Source organism: Rattus rattus, chromosome 3 (genome assembly GCF_011064425.1).
Source record: "Rattus rattus isolate New Zealand chromosome 3, Rrattus_CSIRO_v1, whole genome shotgun sequence".
Taxonomy (NCBI): domain Eukaryota; kingdom Metazoa; phylum Chordata; class Mammalia; order Rodentia; family Muridae; genus Rattus; species Rattus rattus.
Genome location: NC_046156.1, coordinates 97,078,911 through 97,097,288, shown reverse-complemented (window position 1 = coordinate 97,097,288; position 18,378 = coordinate 97,078,911). Strand labels below are relative to the sequence as shown.

The 18,378-nt window shown below is 40.9% G+C and overlaps 1 protein-coding gene across 1 annotated transcript; it reads right to left on the bottom strand.

Annotated features, from left to right (window-relative positions):
* Positions 1-329: 329 nt before the first annotated feature.
* Selenot (selenoprotein T) lies at positions 330-17,590 on the bottom strand. Its single transcript, XM_032898363.1, has 6 exons — positions 17,369-17,590; positions 8,251-8,361; positions 7,715-7,841; positions 5,735-5,822; positions 3,181-3,334; positions 330-2,799 (listed from the first exon to the last, which is right to left on the bottom strand). Exons 1-5 carry the CDS (start codon positions 17,503-17,505, stop codon positions 3,210-3,212), a joined length of 588 nt encoding a protein of 195 aa, XP_032754254.1. The 5' UTR covers positions 17,506-17,590; the 3' UTR covers positions 330-2,799; positions 3,181-3,209.
* Between the last annotated feature and the right edge of the window lie 788 nt (positions 17,591-18,378).

Genomic DNA, 18,378 nt, shown 5'->3' with positions numbered 1-18,378 from the left:
TTAGGTAGGTACTACATACATTTCTCAGGAAAACTTAAAGTTGAGAGTGAAAGATGGGACAATGTATGCTATTCTTTATGTTCCAGACAACAAATTACAATGTAGTCGATGGCTCAGGACTGTACCTGCAAATTATTGAGGAAAACAACTTTACAGTAAAACTGGTAAGAATTAGAGTCAGATATGGGAGTTAAAAAAGAAAAACCTGGCTGGCTTAAGAAGCCCTTAGAAAGCAGACATCACTGGATGACAGCTGTTAAAATGCAGGATCCCCTGAACATACTTACCACATAAAGTCACTAGTACAGAATTAGTCTCACAAAGCAGGGTTCCTTTCACATTGGCTTATTTATTTTCACAATGCCACAGAGAAGTCCCAAATCTTTACAATTCTTTACCTGCTTCTCATTTTTTAAAAAAGAAAAGCCCTAGAATATCAAATCATGTTTAAAAAATTTTTAACTGAATTATTTAAGTTATGACAATGATAGAACGTGCCAAGTCAATCAAAATTCCAAACTATTAAACCTTTGAAGTAAGAATGAACCATGACTGATCTCACCCCATTTCACAGCTCTTCAGGCTGAGCAACCATCACTAATGCTAGTACACAGCCAAAGCCACTCACATCTGACATGCTGAGGGTTAAAGCCATGTTTTACCAATGTTTTAACTGTGCAAAATCCTTCCACAATGGCAACTATGCTGAAAACTCCAGTACAGTAAGCCAGCCTGTTGATACGTCCTCGGCCTTCTGGTTAATAGAGCATAGACATGTTGTAATTATACAGTTTATAAGCAACTAATACATTTTGAAATGTTAGTAATATAATAAAGTTATAAATAGTTTACCTTCTCCTTTTCCTTATATATTTTTATATTCATGCATCTCATTTATCTGTCTAGTAGACTATTACATTCTGGATTTAAATATGACTAAGCATAAAATAAAAGAGATGAGTGTGAATGTCTAAGCCAGTAAAAGCTATTAACTTAGAGACAAACTCAACCCTAAGGCAAACATGGACAAAGTTGGATTTGACATTGGGTTCTTCATAGTTTGACCTGTCAAGTACACATGAACATCCATGGCTCAAATTATGAATGTCTATGTGCCATAAAGCTAACTGCATCACACATGGAATGTCCATTACTTGAAGAAAGGCCCCTCTGATGTTAAACTCTGCAAGGTGTGGAGTCTGAAGTGGTAGGCAACCATAGTAGCAAGGTTTTAAGATCTAGTCAATATATACATATATATGGAACTTCGTTTAAATTACAATGTCTATCACCAAAAGAACCTAGGCTAGCAGTGCTATAATCCTAACCAAAAGGGTAATATTCCATCCGTTTTCTTCTTTTAATCACTGGACTAACTTCCTGCTATCCGAGGATCACAGTAGGTTCCACTTTAGGCTGTAAGAGGCATTGCCTGAATGCACTCAGTGTACGTCCAGGAGTCAAGCTGCTCTCAACATCTAAGAGTCAGGTGGCATCAACATCATCACCCCTGCATCTCCTTCCCGTAGGCTCCTAACTTCCACTCACAGGTCCAGGCTATGTTTGCCTCTTCCACTTAACCTCTTTTCTGTTGCCACAGCTGCTATGTAACTGCTATTCAAAATTATTCTCTATTTCTGCAAAATCATTCTTATTGTCTTTATCAACTCTAAGTTTCTTTTTAGAACTCTGGAACAATATGAAAACATTAAAAATATTTTTAATTGTCTTTCAAATACAATAAAATTCTGATATATGATGTTAAGATAATTCAATTACTAGACAAATGATCTCCGTTTACATAATACATACTTTGTAAAGAGGTTTCACTGAATTGTTCTTTAGTGAGGTGAGTTTCAACTGTTCTAAAAACAGTAAATTAGCTCATTACTTGTGTGTGAATCTAAAGTATGTCCTTTATGAGATTATCCGTAAGTCAAAAACAAAAAAATTAGGCAGATGGTTATTAAAAATAATGCTAACAGATACACTGAACAATAAACTTTTTCATTTAACATCTCCTCAGTTTTTCTAAAATTAGTTTAGTATAAAGGGCCCGTTAATTAATTTATTAGATTGGTCAAGACAATTTGAACAATAGGGTTTTTAAAGCAGTTGGTTTTGCTGTTCTTGATAATCTCTCTCTCTCTCTCTCTTTCTCTCTCTCTTTCTCTCTCTCTCTCTCTCTCACACACACACACACACACACACACACTCACACTCACTCACACATACATATCATACTTAGTAGGCAACACACACACACACAACTTGGTAGAGTATTTTGGACATTGGATTTTCTCCCATAATCCTGTATAATTTTTACTGTTCACAATCTGCAGTGTTTTCAAAACTATGTATTAAACATGGCCAATTAGAGCTATCTTAAAAATTATTTGGGAACTTCAGGTGTTGCCCCATGAAAGCTGATGCTTAACTATTAAAAAAAATGAAAATTCATATAAAAACACAACCGACTTAACACACATGTTGAAAAAACTCAAGTTGCAACTCAATTCTGTACTTTCTTAAACATGACCAAGAAAAGAATTACAAGTAGTAATGCCATGTCAAGAAGAAACTATTAACAGTGGGCTCGGGGAAGCTACACAGTATCACTGCACTGCATGTATGTGCAGAGTTCAGCACGTGCCAGCATGGAAAACTGTCTTGCACTGAGGTTTTCCAAGAGGTACAACGAGCCTGCCAAGAAACATCTGGTCTGTACTAACAGCTTGCTGTCTTCAGTACAGGCCTTCATAATGTCAGTCACGCTGCTCTTGCAAAATCCCTTAGTGTCTGAAACAGAGAAGAATATCATATTTCAGTAGTCACTCTAAGACAAACTATTGGGAAGCTAACCCACTGATCAAAAAGGAGTTGAGAATGCCACTACTAAGCAAAAGCTAACCCAACGTTACATTTTCACATTTGCCCAATCTTAAATATGTTAAAAATAGTACAGATGCCTAGGAACTTAGTATTTGAAAGTAAGGAGAAGCTATGTATCTATAAACCGTAATAAAACACATCAATTCTGCTACTAGGAGGTCAGAGTTTGAAAGACATCTTTATGTTTCATTTTAAACTGGAAACTGAACTAGTAGATAGCATATTCTAGCATTTGTGGTAAGATTAATGGGAACCAATAAATAGATACTACATTTTAAACCTACTTACAAAAGAGTTTTCAGTGCTGATAGGTAGGGCTATGATCGATGATGTGGGATTGAATCCATATGCACATTGAGTTTCATTTCATTGTCAAGAATTTGAACAAGTTGTTGCATGGATGGAAGATGTCCAGATTCCAGCTTAGACCATACCGGTACATCTACAAAATAAATAACCAAACCCCCAAACCCACCCCAAAAACACATTAAAGATGCTTCCACAGTAGACATCGACCCCACAAATATTTATTGAGTTGCATACACAATTAGCGATACGAAAGTGTACTGTTTCTTCCTCTTAGGCGTTTTTGCTGCAGCAAAAAAACCAAGGGCATTACAAGTCACCACAAAACTACACTCGGGATTAAAACCCGACTGCTACAATGCTATGAGGAGCATCAGTTAAACTAGAGCTATAACGAAAAAGATAAGTCACTGAGGTAAAGGTTTGGAAGTTGAAAGGAGCACAGACCTGCACAGGATGTACAGGAGTTGTTCAAGAGAGACTGAAGAGGAACAGACATTTAGATTGGGATAAAAAAAAGAAAGACTGCATACAACCAACGAAGAAGGAAACATTTTTTCCTAAGGAATAGTGCTTGTCACATTCAACTTGCACAGCAACCTGAGGGCAGCGCTAGGAACACATTTTAAAATTGGGCATAGTTGTGTTCAAATAAAACTATTAGACAGACAACAGGACTATGGGACCAAATCAGATTTTGCAGGACCTTTGCTCACACTGAATACACTGGCATCATATTGAAAAAGAACTTACTTAAGGAGTCTAGACACTCAAGTGTAACAAGGAAAGCTTCATTACAAAGGTCACTGTGGCCAGCAATGATGGCACACGCCTGAAAGAAGTACTAGGAGGATCATGAATTTTACATCAACCTGGGCCATTCATTACAGAACAGAGAACAGATTTCTGTGAAACTTTCCTTGACAAAACTCCAATGTTTTGTTATAATCACAGAAATTTGAATTTCAAGTATTATTTTCATCAATTAAAAAATGGCCAGGATTGGTGGTATATGCCCTTAATCCCAGCACTCAGAAGGCAGAGGCAGGTAGATCTCTGTGAATTCGATGCCAGCCTGGTCTACAAAGCTAGTTCCAAGACACAGAGAAACCCTGTCTTAAAAAACAAAAAGCAGAAAAGGTAAAAGTCATGGTCAAAGGTCTTTTTGTCAACCTACTATTCAGAGACCATGTGAGGCCATGCGACATGGACCGGGGCAGGGGGCAGCAGCGAAGATAGGAGAAGCAGATCTAAGCAATGTAGGACAAAGAATTTAGTGAGTTTGGAAATCCCTTCACTATGGAATGGAGGTGAAATTAGATAGATAAATGATGAGACAACTGAACAAACCCCAGAGAACCACAGCAGCAGAGGGAACCTGAGCGAGCTGAGAGCTTATTGGAAGCTGGTTGTTTAAGAGTCCCAGGTAAGAAAACATCATCCTGAGTGAGCTAACCCAATCACAGAAAGACATACATGGTATGCACTCATTGATAAGTGGCTATTAGCCCAAATGCTCGAATTACCCTAGATGCCTAGAACAAATGAAACTCAAGACGGATGATCAAAATGCGAACGCTTCACTGCTTCTTTAAAAGGGGAACAAGAATACCCTTGGGAGGGGATAGGGAAGCAAAGTTTAGAACAGAGACTGAAGGAACACCCATTCAGAGCCTGCCCCACATGCGGCCCATACATATACAGCCACCCAATTAGATAAGATGGATGAAGCAAAGCAGTGCAGGCCGACAGGAACCGGATGTAGATCTCTCCTGAGAGACACACCCAGAATACAGCAAATACATAGGCAAATGTCAGCAGCAAACCACTGAACTGAGAACGGGATCCCGTTGAAGGAATCAGAGAAAGGACTGGAAGAGCTTGAAGGGGCTTGAGACCCCATATGAACAACAATGCCAACCAACCAGAGCTTCCAGGGACTAAGCCACTACCCAAAGACTATACATGGACTGACCCTGGGCTCCAACTGCATAGGTAGCAATGAATAGCCTAGTAAGAGCACCAGTGGAAGGGGAAGCCCTGGGTCCTGCCAAGACTGAACCCCCAGTGAACGTGATTGTTGGGGGTAGGGCAATGGGGGAAGATGGGGAAGGGAACACCCATATAGAAGGGGAGGGGGAGGGGCTAGGGGGATGTTGGCCTGGAAACTGGGAAAGGGAATAACAATTGAAATGTAAATAAGAAATACCCAAGTTAATAAAGATGGAGAAAAAAAAAAAAAAAAAGAGTCCCAGGTAAAGCAGTCAAAATAGGTGTAGAGTATCCTAATGAAGGCACTCAAGAATCATTAAACAGCTTTTACTTTAAAGCCATGGAATAGAGAATATAGCCAGAGAGTTAGCACATGGAAGCTAACTAATCCAGGAACCCTAACACCTCAAGTAGCAGTAAAAATTCTTCAATTTATAATTATATCAACTCTTTTATATGAGTATCAAAGAATTTCTCATGAAAACTAAAAGGCCTACTGTTGTTAAACATGTGAAATATCAAATGCATGCTACTCAGAACTTACCATTTAAAGTTATCTCGAATGCACCTGTTGACATACACTGGTTCTCAATCATGTTGCTCAAGAAGAAGACCATCATACATGCATAAACCTAGAAGTCAAACAGCACAATACAACTTAGTTTGTTTTGATACACAGTTTCAACCTTAGTTTAACAGTACTTTAATATACTTTAAGTGTCCATATAAAACTATCTTACAGGTTTAGATATAATCTACACATCAAGAAAAACTCACAGCTCTTTACCTGTGAAAGAACCAAGACACGACATTCATATCATATACAGATCTTCTAAAACATCTCAATAACTGAAGTTCAGTAGAAATGCCAGCTTCATGAGCTTTACCAACTTCACATGTACAGCGTCCACATTCACAAGAGCACAGGCATGCGATCACCAACAACTCTGTCTATTGCATACGACCTACTTACAGTCTTCAAAACCATTTTAAAACCATCTGTAGGTTTAGAGTGGCCCAGCATACAGAAGTACATGCACTCGACTTTCAAAGGCAAAAACTACCCTTTTCAAAACGAGGGTGGAGGCACTCATTGTGCTTTAATTTAGTGAACTTACTGGACTAAACATGGGATATGGTGAAGATGTAGAAGGAAATGTCTGTAAGAGAAAGGGCTTGCCTGTCTATTCTTTTTGAGCTAGGTGGTAGCTGATGTCACAGCTTTTTATAGGAACACAGAGGGCACTGTCATAAACTCTGTCTTGGCTCTTCCATGGCTAACAAGGAATAGCAAGTCTGTCTACAGAAGTCAACACAGCAAGCACAGCGTGCTGTAGATACACAAGCAAGCGCAGCAAGAACACTAGGAAGCACTCAGCTGCAAACCCACAGCTGCCTAACAACAGGGTAGAGATATACTTCTCCTAGAGACACTAAGGATGCTTATGTTAACAATGCCTTTTCTAGGAGAACCATATAGGAATCTGTTTACGATATTTAGACTTGAACTAAAAGGCAAAGCTAGAGCACTCCCCAGAGAATCTTGCTTTATAAAATTAGACCCATTTCCAATAAGGGAAAATGACTCAGAGGAAAAAGATTCTAAGTAAAAAGATAAGACGAATGAGCAGATTACAGGCTGCAGCCATACAGGTAATCAGTGTGCCTATTTGGCTGAATAACTAAGAAAAGCCAGCACTGAGAAAGGCATAACTTCTCCTTTCTCTTTCTCTATCCTAAGCATGTCCTCCTTAACACTTTGGACTTTCCATCAATATTTTGGGCTTCCTTACTCTTTCCCTAAAGCTTCCCTCCTTAGCATAAATATGGTTGCTGACCGATCATGGGTCTGACCTCCACACCAGCTTAAATGACCTGGCTTTTCCTCCTCTCCTCCAGCCAGCTGCTGAGTTTTTACAGCTTCTTTCTCTTTTGAATGCTAAATGTCCCCATGCTTTAATAAAAGATGATCTAAAACTGTGTGCTACAAAATTCTACAGATGAAAAACATAACATACAATCCCCAACTGTATCCATATTGATTCTTTGCAGCAGCTTGTCAATAGCCCTCCATGAACAGAAAAGTCTAAGAGTAAATCCTAAGAGTTTCGATAACAAACTAATGAGAGCACGCACCATTAACACTATATTACTTGGTAGAAAAGGCTGCATCACATAGAAATGCTCTCCTAGATATGATTTGATCTAAGTTATAGTCAAACTCCAGCAACAAATAGGTGTGTGCCTAGGTCTTCTAGAGAAACTAAAGGGTTATGACAAATGTCCTGCAAGGTATGCAGCATTCACTATGCAAACTGAACCCAAGGCAGTGAAGGAAGGGCTTCCCCAGAGACAGAAAATGGTGCGAGTTACAACGCATGGCAGGTCAATCACTAACAGTGACAAAATAATCACAACAACCATACATGCACACACATACACCACACACTCTCCCCTTCCTCCCCACACACAGAGTCAAAGTCACAACAACCTTAAAAGGCCCACAGCCACCAAAGCCACATACCTTATTTTCTTGGCCCCACTGCCAGATGCTAGGAGCTTGCATGCCGAAAAAAGCAAAAGGATCTTTGCCAACAATTATTAAGCCTATTAATACTAGTTTGAAGACTGACAGGAAAGATGCTATGTGTCTATCAAAAGAAAAGAAACAAATTAATCAGAAACTACAATTTCGTATCTATCTTGAAATAGTTAAAGCTTATGAAAAGACATTTTCTGGATATAAAATCTAAGTTATAATTATATTACATTTAGTACCACTGGTTTTTCTAGGAAATGTGAGAGGCCTGGGGTGTGGCTCAGTGGTAAGATCCATGCTCAGATAACAGCTTGGGTTCAATCTTAGCCTAATTCCCAACATAGATTACACAAGGAAATAGATTTTTAAAAGTCTTCATCCCATGTGTTATTTACAAAGTAGTATTCTCTGTATATTATTATAAGCAAACAAGAAATTACAAGAACCAGCAAAGGTGACTGAACCCATTTACAAAGCTTATAAGTTCAAAGACTATATTCAAGTTACTGAAATTCACTCACCTATAAATTGGTTGAGGGAGATAATTCTCCCCCTCAATGCGGATGTCTGGATACCGCTGGCTAATAACCCGCATGTACTCCTCAAACACCCGCCTGTACCCTCAGGATACACTGCCAAGAAAAAAACATGTTTCCATTAAGTGTTCTGAATGTATCTAGACTTAAAATCTAAGAATTACTATCAGATTAAACTTTTTCTCTGAATTCTTTAAAATTAATGACTAAACTTAAACAACGGATATATGGCAGGCTTTGTTTCTTCTCCCATTTTATACATTTTGTATGTTTATGTCCCCAACAAATCAACCAGTTATAACAGTATACTTCATAGCTTTGTGTTAGGCAATAACACTAATTTATATATGCATGCATATTGAACCCTCACAACAACTGATCCTCCATAAAGACTACAGAAAATAATGACTAAAATATAAGTGGCAGAGACCGTTTAGAACTGCTTACACGGGGTTGGGGATTTAGCTAAGTGGTAGAGCGCTTGCCTAGCAAGCGCAAGGCCCTAGGTTCGGTCCCCAGTTCCGAAAAATAGAAAAGTAAAAAAAAAAAAAGAACTGCTTACACAGTGCCCTGGATGTACATCTAAGGAGTTCTCAAAGTGACTCAGAAAAAAAAAAGCAGCAGGGCCTGTGAGAGACCAATTAATTAGGGAATCTAAAAATCCAAGGTCTCCCTCAGAGGTTTCTGATTCACATCTCTATTTCCCCAATAGAATGTATATATTTTTCTCTTCTCAGTCCTACTGAAAGATTCTGAATATCCTCCAAAGATTCTGGTATTAAATGTTACTTAATAGAGAATAACTTAAAAAACAAATCCACAGTTCATTTCTAGAGAAACTCCAAGCTATCCTCTGGTAGACATGCATTTCTGGAACATGAGCAATGATGGATCTCCTGTAAGTAGGACCTAACCCTCTGCCATGCGGGCTACGAAATTGGGAATGGAGAGGACAGAAGAAACGGGTGGGGAGAAGTCAGATTTTTTTTCCTAACTGTAAAGGCCTGAGATTTTGCTTCCTCCCTCCCTCTTCTTCCCTTTCCCCAATCCCTTCCCCTTCTGTTCCTTCCTTTTTTCCTCCCCAGGTGCTAGGGGCAAACCCAGAGTCTTCCTGGTGATAGATAAGCACTCCACTGAGCCACACCCTTAGCCTGCCCAAGTTTTACCCTGTAATTTGGGGGCAGTGAGTGGTAGGGACTTGTAACAGGTTTGGGTTTAGTATAAGTAGGTATATGGTCACAATGAGCAATCTAGCAGGGAAGAGAGAAGTAAAATAGGTGATATCCAGTCAGGCAACTAAACTGTAGAGTTGGAAAAGCACGGGGTCTTTTGGAACAGCATGGTCAAGAGACATTTCTAGACTTCCTAAGTCTAAACTTCCTAACTTTCTAACTTCCTAAGTTTCCAGTTCCATCGTGTGCATGAATTCTCCCCAAATATACTGTCGATGACGCCTAGGCCCATCCATAACTGTTCATCAGTGCTCCCAGAGCCGACTGCATACTGCAGTAACATGAGGACTGACATAGGTTCAATTCGTCTAAAGGACTGTGAATTTGTCAATCAGTTTTAACATGTTTTCAGATAGAAGTATTTAGTCTACAGAGATAACTGTAAATGTCAGAGAAACTTTTCAAGTCTACTTATTCTCAAATAAACCTTCCTAATCCTAAACTTACACTCCTCCCCAAAACACTACTACAGCCAACAAATGGTCCATTTCTTGTCACATCTCATTTATTCTCAAGTAAGAAACCTTTGATGTGCTTAACTCTGTTCCTAAATCAACTATATCACACACAAATACAAAAACCTTTCTCATAAAAGTCATGCTGGTCCACACCCCTACCCCAACCCCAAGCCAACTATTAAGTGTTCTGGTTATTCCATTTGGTTCATGGTAAGTCTCCCAACGGGCTCGTTAAAGTCTAGTCTGAATCAGCTTAAGAACGGCCAGCAGGGAACCTTGCCTCAGTTGTCACACAGCTCAGGAGTCTTCAGCACAGCAGCCAGCTGTCCCTGACGCCACATTGACGTCACATGCTTGCTTTGACTGTTAGCAGTCTGGCTTGTACTGATTATTACATTAGTGCCTGTGAACTCACTGTTGTGTAAATACATGACTTTTTGAAGTAGATTATTTCCAAAGGGTAGTAAGTTCAGAACCTGAACTGGATCAAAAATAAATCTGGTCAAGACAAAGTGCTTGCTGCTAAGCCTGAGCCACATGGCGCAGGTGCCTGGGCAAGAGCAAACGTGAACACACGCACCAAATAAAAATGTTAAAAGTTAAGCTAAAAGCACACTGTACAAATGACCTTTTAACTACAGACAAGAGGACGGACACAAGTACAGCCACCACCTTCAAATCTTATTTCTCTCTTGACTTCCCACAAACCTGATCAAAGAAGCAGGCCCTAGAACAAAGCAAGCCTGTGAGGTTTTCCCTTCCCTGCTTTAGACTTGAGGAGACTCAGAAAGGGTAGGCTAACTTGTTCATGGTCACAGGGCAGAGCACGATTGGAGACCAAGTTATGCAAGCTCATCAACAAACATATCTGACCAATTTCCACAAAGGTCAATAAAGCCAAGGACTTTCCAATAGGACAGATGCACATAACAAAAATGTAATGGGCCAGTGAGATGGCTCAGTGGGTAAATAGCACTTCCCACAAAAGCCTTGAAGGCCTGTGTTCAATCCCTACAGCCTATGCTGAAGGATAGCCAACTCTCTAAGGTTGTTCTTTTGACCTCCACACATGCATTGGAGCCCCACGTGTGGGCTGATGGACCAAGTCAGGAAATAGACTCTCTCCAACTATCAACAGCGCATTAACTTTCTTTGACACAGTATTCACTCTGGTCTAGTTATAATATTTGTACTATCCAACTCTCTCTGCATTTTGAAGATAACCATGTAAAAGTGACAGAGTATGTACAAAAGTGATTATCCCTATTACAAGAAAAATATCAACAGTACTTTAAATGATTATAGTTCTTAAGTCTCTTGAAGGAGTTTACAATCTAATTTGAGAGACAAATACACTGCAATCTCTGGAGAACAATTATAAGGTAACACACAAGGAAGCCCATGATTCAGCGCATAAACAAACGTGTTAAAGTGGAAATATAGCTGTAATTTCACTGTTATGTGTAACTGTCTACCATTCTTTTCTTAGGACATAAACTATCTAACTTCTATCCTTTTTCCTTTTTTTTTTGTGGAGCTGGGGACCGAACCCAGGGCCTAGCGTTTGCTAGGCAAGCGCTCTACCACTGAGCTAAATCCCCAACCCACTTCTATCCTTTTTCAAAAGCCATCTCTATTCTCTCCTCTTTATCAGCAATAATAAACACGGACTCACGTACTGAACATTAAGGCTGATCTGAGCAGTAGAGTCACGACATGAAGATAACTCCACAGATATACAACCACCTTCCAGATGAACTGGTCAGAGAAGGAGACCTCCACATAAGGGAGAGCCTGCCTGTGAGCGCCACAGATGCTAGGTTTAACACAAGTTCTGTGGCATCTGAGAGCAAATGCTGTGGTGCCAGGACACAGAACAGTGGCAGAGCACCCAGGTTTTGCTTTCATCCTGACAACAACCACTACAGGAATCTTTAACCTCAGTGACTCCTTGTCTTCTACCAGCCAGCATCACCGAAAACATTAAACTACTACTATGCAGGGAAAGCACTGTGGTACAGAGCAGTTCCCCAGTCTTTTCCCTTTGGAGACAGGGTCTCACGGTAAGTTGCCCACACTGTCTTCAGACTTGCCTTCACACTGGGATGGTAGGTATGTGCCATCACAACCAGCCTGAAAATGCTTAAAACAGCTTTTAGTACACAGCCCCTATCAAATTCTAATTCAAAGTCTGAAACCACAGAAATTCACATCAATGGAACATACTCAATACTAACAATGACTGTGACTAATGCAAGATCTGGAAGAAAAAACTGTGAGGGAAACAGAAAGGCCAAAATTGAGGAAAATTATCTAACATTTGCTTCTGGAAAATTCCTACTTGAAACTTCCCAGAGCTAAGACTTAAGAGAGACTGGATAGCTATCCTCACCTCTGCAAAGCGCCCCATCCCTAGGATTCTATAGCCCAACAGAGGGTTGTTTTGTAGGATTTATTCACTTATATGTATGAGTGTTCTGCTTGCATGCCAGAAGAGGACATGAGGTGCCATGATAGATGGCTAGGGGCCACCATGTGGTTGTTGAGAGGTGAACTCAGAACCTCTGGAAGAGCAGCCAGTGCTCTTAACCAGAGACATGTCTGCAGCCCCAGATGTTCAAAAAGAGAAACACTGGTGGGATTTAAGCAGTGTAGGTGCATCAGAGTATGGTGGGGAACAGGAAAAAATAGTACTGGTACATTCCAGTGAGATCTGGAGGCTTGGTTCAGTGGCTTGGACATAGCATATCCCACAGAGAACCATTCTGAGCTCAGCAGAGGCCAGCCAGGTAATAACCTATCCAACTGTGACCATCTCTACACTCCAGCAAAGGGTTAGGGGAGGGTCAGGGAGAAGTCTTAGGACCAACCGTGGCAGAGAAGAAGAAGTTCCGCCCGCTTTAGTTTTTGTAACAGACAAAAATCTACCACCAGCAATACTTCAACATCTTTCTAACAAGTAAGCCTTCATAGCAAAGACTGTTCTCTTAAAAAAAAAAAAAAAAAAAAAAAGAAGGGGGCGGGGAGGAAACCAAGTCTGCAGTCGTGGCTTTGACTTCAGCACTTTAGAGCAGAAGCAGAGACAGGTGAATCTCTGTGAGCTCAAGGCCAGCCTGATCTACAGAGGCAAGTTCCAGGACAGTCAGGGATAGACCGTGAGACCCTGACCTGCACTGGAGAGAGAGCTCAGAGAGCACACACCATGTTCGTCATTCCACAGCTCAGTGTCTAGACAGTCCTCACCTCCTGCCTTGTCTCTCCTTCACTGTATCCCTGAAGTCCTCAGGGCAATTTGGTGGCAGGCCTTGTCTAGATCTAATACAAAATGGCACAGCATTTGCACACCCTATGTATACCTTCCTGTACACATGAGTGTAGATTACTTTAATACTCAGCACAATGGACTAGTTAGCTGTGCATTCTGTTTGGAGAACACTGGTACAGTGCAATACCACCACCCCTGCAGCCCCCACCATCTGATGCCACCGCAAAGGTATTTTCAGAGATTGGCTAAATCCATAGATATGGATCTCAAAGATGCAGAAGGTCAACTATACGTCAACACTTCAAGCTGCTAAATTGCCTACCTCTTAAAGATCCCTCTAACCTCTGTGTATATCCACTACTATGTTTGTTTCCAAGTTTTATCACCTCTCAGTTGGACAACTCTAAAAAAACCCCTTCCCTTCTAAATATATTCCCTTCCATTCTTGTCTCTGGAATACCTTTTCTACAATAAAACTAGTTGGCTTTTCTGATCCTAGTTGAAACCTCAAGGGTATAGTCTACTCCTTCTTTAAAATCAATAACAGCCTTGGGCTTCTCCTGCAAAGTATATTTTCCTACAATAAGGCCACTGTCTACAAAGCCCTATGGAAACAAATCTCATTACTAGATCTCTGTTCAAGGGCAGAGGAGACGACTCAGTTTTGAAAACACTTTCCAAGCAAGCAAAAGTGCCTGAGTTCAATCCCTAACGCTAACAACAAAAAACCCAGGAATGATGTGTGTGCTTGTCTCGTTGGACTGCTTGTCTCATACGATGAGGCTCCTGAAGACCTGAAGAAAAGTGACAAGCTCGCCTCCATCCCTCCTCCCCTCCCCCAAAAAGGGAACCTTCTTGATCCCACACTGGGACTCTCCCTATCATTAAAACTCTCCCTTATAGCTCTCTTAACAGAATTGCAATTTTATGTGCTAGTTTGGTTTTGCCTATAAAAACCACAAAAGCACGGATTTAATTCTGTGCAACACATAAAAATTAGAGTAGGCACAGAAATATTAAAGAGTGCAGATATCAAGTGTCAATTCACTAATATGATTTATAATGTCTCCACTTCAGCATTTGGCTCAACTTGATCAGTTATTAATCAGTTTTGATTTTATATAAATCAATTTTGGTCTTTAAAAACATTTTAAAATTATGTGTATTTGTAAAGAAGGGGTATATATAGCTGCCTATGGAAGTCAGAGACATCAGACATCACTGGAGGTGGTTACTGGAAGTTAAAAATTGCCTGACATGGAAGCTGAGAACTTGGGCGGCAAGCACTCAACTGCTTAGCATTTCCTTAAGGCCCTCAAGTACGTGGTCAGCTTCTTTCTACTCTTCTATGAAAGCAAAGGCTGAGACAGCATACATTTAAATAAAAATCTATTTTCCTAATGCCAGCTTCAGTTATCGGAAAAAATGCAGGCAGGAGCTACCTATCCTAAAATTATAGCCATAAATAATTAAATTGCTAATTTGAAAATTCAGCATATTCTAATGGTTTTGAAAGGTTAACTTCATAAAATCTACTATTCTCAGTAATTCAATTATTTAATGCTCAAGGGAGTATTAACTGTAAAGAGTAAGAGTAACCTCTTTAAACTGTAGCAAATGCAGATCTGAGAAGATTGTTAAATCACGTGTTCTTAGAGAAAATAAAGGCCTACTGTGCCTATGGGCAGCTTCCAGAATACATCATTGATCCATATAAGTCAGAGGAAGGTAAGTGAGACAGAACTTTAGGCCAAGGTCTGACTAGAGAACTTCCCTTTTAACATTCAGTATTTAAACATCAAAATACTCAGTATGAAATCAATAACACCAAAAGAATCTAAATTCTACTGCTCAATCAACTAACACTGTAAACCAAGGGCTCAGATACAGAGAACAAAATGGTGCCATTTTTGGAAGTTTCCTGGTGGCCCGGTCTGGTATACTGTGATGGTTTGTATATGCTTAGCCCAGGGAATGGCACTATCCGAAAGTGTGGCCTTGTTGGAGTAGGTGTATCACTGTGGGTGTGGGCTTTAAGACTCTCATCCTTGATGCCTAGAATTATTCTCCTAGCAGCCTTCAGATGAAGATAGAGAACTCTCAGCTCCTCCTGTACTATGACTGCCTGGATGCTGCCATGCTCCCGCCTTGCTGATAATAGACTGAACCTCTGAACTGTAAGCCAGCCCCAATTAAACAGTGTCCTTATAAGAGTTGCCTTGGTCATGGTGTCTGTTCACAGCAGTAAAACCCTAAGACAGGCACTGACACAGCAGATACTGAACGATCAGTTGGTGGAAAGGCACGAGAACACAGAACCTGGTCATAAGCTTCATCTCTTTCACATTCAATTCCATTATGAATTGTGTTGCTATTTTGTGCTATTAGCAACTGCAAAAGTGCCCAGAAGGCAGGTATGCTGAGCTATGACAAATTTAAGAAAAAGTACTTACAATAATTATAAAACACAAAACTCATGGAAATAAACTTCTTTAGAACTGTTAAGCTGATAAAAAAAGAAAAACAAAAATCCTGAGTTTTACAGCACTGAAATTGCAAACTTGTTTTTTTTCCATGTGTTTATGTTCAACTGTATCAGTTTCTTCTCCGTTCCCAAACTTTTGAGTCAGAACCAGAAGCCTAATATTCACTTTATTATGAAGATTTATCCCAAGGAAATTGCAATAAGCTAAATTTAACAACTAGGTATGGTATTATAATAAAGATATTTCTGGTATATATATATTCTGAAATATCAAAGGGCTTAGAATGACAGCAAAACAAACATTTGACATTTTAAACAAGGCTGTACCTAAAGTACAAAGAAATGCTAAACATCAAAAGTTCGACTAAAGCAATTAAGGTCTTTTAAAAGTTTAGTATTAATGACAGCTTGCTGTTCCTTCTATTTGCTGTTTTTGTTTTGGGTTTTGTCATGATTTTTTTGAGACAAACACTGGAGTAGCTCAGGTTGGCTTTGACTTAGGTAGTCCGAGATAATCTTGAATATTTGATCTTTCTGACTCCACTGAGATTTCAGGTGTCACCTTAAGGAAAATGCATAGTAAAACTATAACAAGAGTCCAAATACAGAGAGACTTGGAAATTGGACCTGAGTTCAATCGCAAACATGATGGGGAAAAAAAAGTTTTTTAAAACCTAGTAAAATTCCAACCAACACATGGTCAGCTAGTAAAATATCTACCACTTTCTTAAGTATGAGGGACTGTAGGTGTTGGTCAATGGAACAGCTGAGATTTGTCATGTAATAAATACCACCATATACTGAAGGTCCCAGTGAAGTCACCAATTTTTCACTCCAAAATTAACCTTGCCGTCTTATTTTCTGATTCTCTGGTTTAAATGCCACAAATTTGATTTTTTTTTTATTTTAAATGTTTGCTTCTTCAGTGATAAAGCAAAATGATTGAGTAAAAGCAAGACTGGTACACGTTTTAAAAAGTCGGCGTTAAATGAATTCTGCACAATAACAACACTGAAAAGCATACAGATTCTGAAAAGAATTATTAATCTGACATCCCATCCTGAAAAAAGATCTTTTGAGGTTTCACTTTCTCCAGCCTTTTGATTTTTTTTTTTTTTTTTGAATCGGAGCTTTTTAAAAGCTGCCTCAACCCCTGCTGCCTTAGTAAAATGGATCCCTGTCCTACTTTTAATGTTCAACCAATCAACAGCAAAGTCGATTACTAACACATCGAAAACTGACGGGCTCCCTTCCTTTTTCTATGAATGAACAAGACCTTTAAAGGGGGAAAGCTGTCCGGGAAGCGTGCCGGTGCCGCGGAAACCTAGCGGAGCTGCGGTTTCTAGGAGCGGCGGGCTCCACCTCGCGTCCTCGCAGCGCTGCCGCCCGGCCCGGTTCGGCCGCCAGCGCACAGCGATGAGGAACCCCGCCTGAGAAAGGCCGGCCACCCCACGCCAGCACTCCAGAGAGAGCCGAGGGCCGGGGCCAGCGCCCCGAGGGAAGCGGAGGCCCGCCGAAGCGTCCGGACCCCGAGCCGCCCGTGTGGAAGGAGCCGGCTTCGCGCTCTCAGCCAAGCAAGCAGCAACCACCTAGGCCGCGAAGCCGGGGCCTCGGGTAGCGCACAGCCCGGACCGGGCGGCCGGGGGTCGACGCGCGTACTCACCAAATCTGAAACTTGAGCAGCGGCCCCGTGGCGTACTGCATCTTTAATCTCTTGCTGGGCACGCCGCCCAGGTTGGCAGAGGCCTCGCTGCGGACCACCGCCGACGCCGCCACCAGCAGAAGCAGCAAGAGCCTCATCTTAATTGAGACAGCCGCTCCGGCCGCCTTCAGACCGAAACTGCAGCCCAAAACCTAGCCACGAACTGCTCCCCACTGCGCAGGCGCGCTCCGCCAAGGTCGGCGAGGGAAGCCGGAATGCGCCTGCGCAGCCGGCGTCTGCGCCCATTCTGGGAAGGAGAGCTGGTCTGTTTCTCTATTTCATCCACCACCATCTTGGATGTGTGCAAACACTGACAGGATACCAGGGAGAAAGGGAGAAGTTTTGGTGGTGAGATATAAAAGGGGCCCGTAGTTGTTGCTCTTGGCAGATATGAATTCTACATCCCTCTTTTTGTTTTTAAAGACATTCTCATATAGCCCAGATTGAAGCCAACTATAGCCTTGAGTACCTGATTCTCCTGCCTCCATTTCCTAAATTTTAGGATTGCAGGCCTGCGTCTTAGCAGCAGCAGCAGCAGCAGCAGCAGCAGCAGCAGCAGCAGCAGCAGCAGCAGCAGCATCACATCCGTTGATCAATTATTTATACATGATAGATATGGACTGTACTAATTACTGAGCTATGTTCCCTAGCTCTTTTACATCCAAGGGAACGCCCACATGTGTTCAATGGCATTCCTTTCCTCTTACGATATTTATCTCTTCTAAAAGAATTTGTAAAACAAATTTTATGTTTCCGGCAAGATGTTTACACCCGCTCCAGATTGCATCTTGATCATCATAGACAATTGGTCTCATTTTGGGATAATAGCAGTTTGTCCTACAAGATTCCTGTTCCTTCTGATGTTGGCCCTTATCATAAAGATGTTTATTGCTTAGACGTGTCCCTCCTGGACTCCAAGGTGTTAGTATTTTGTCTAAGCTCCACCCCAACAGCTACCTGGGAACAGCCAG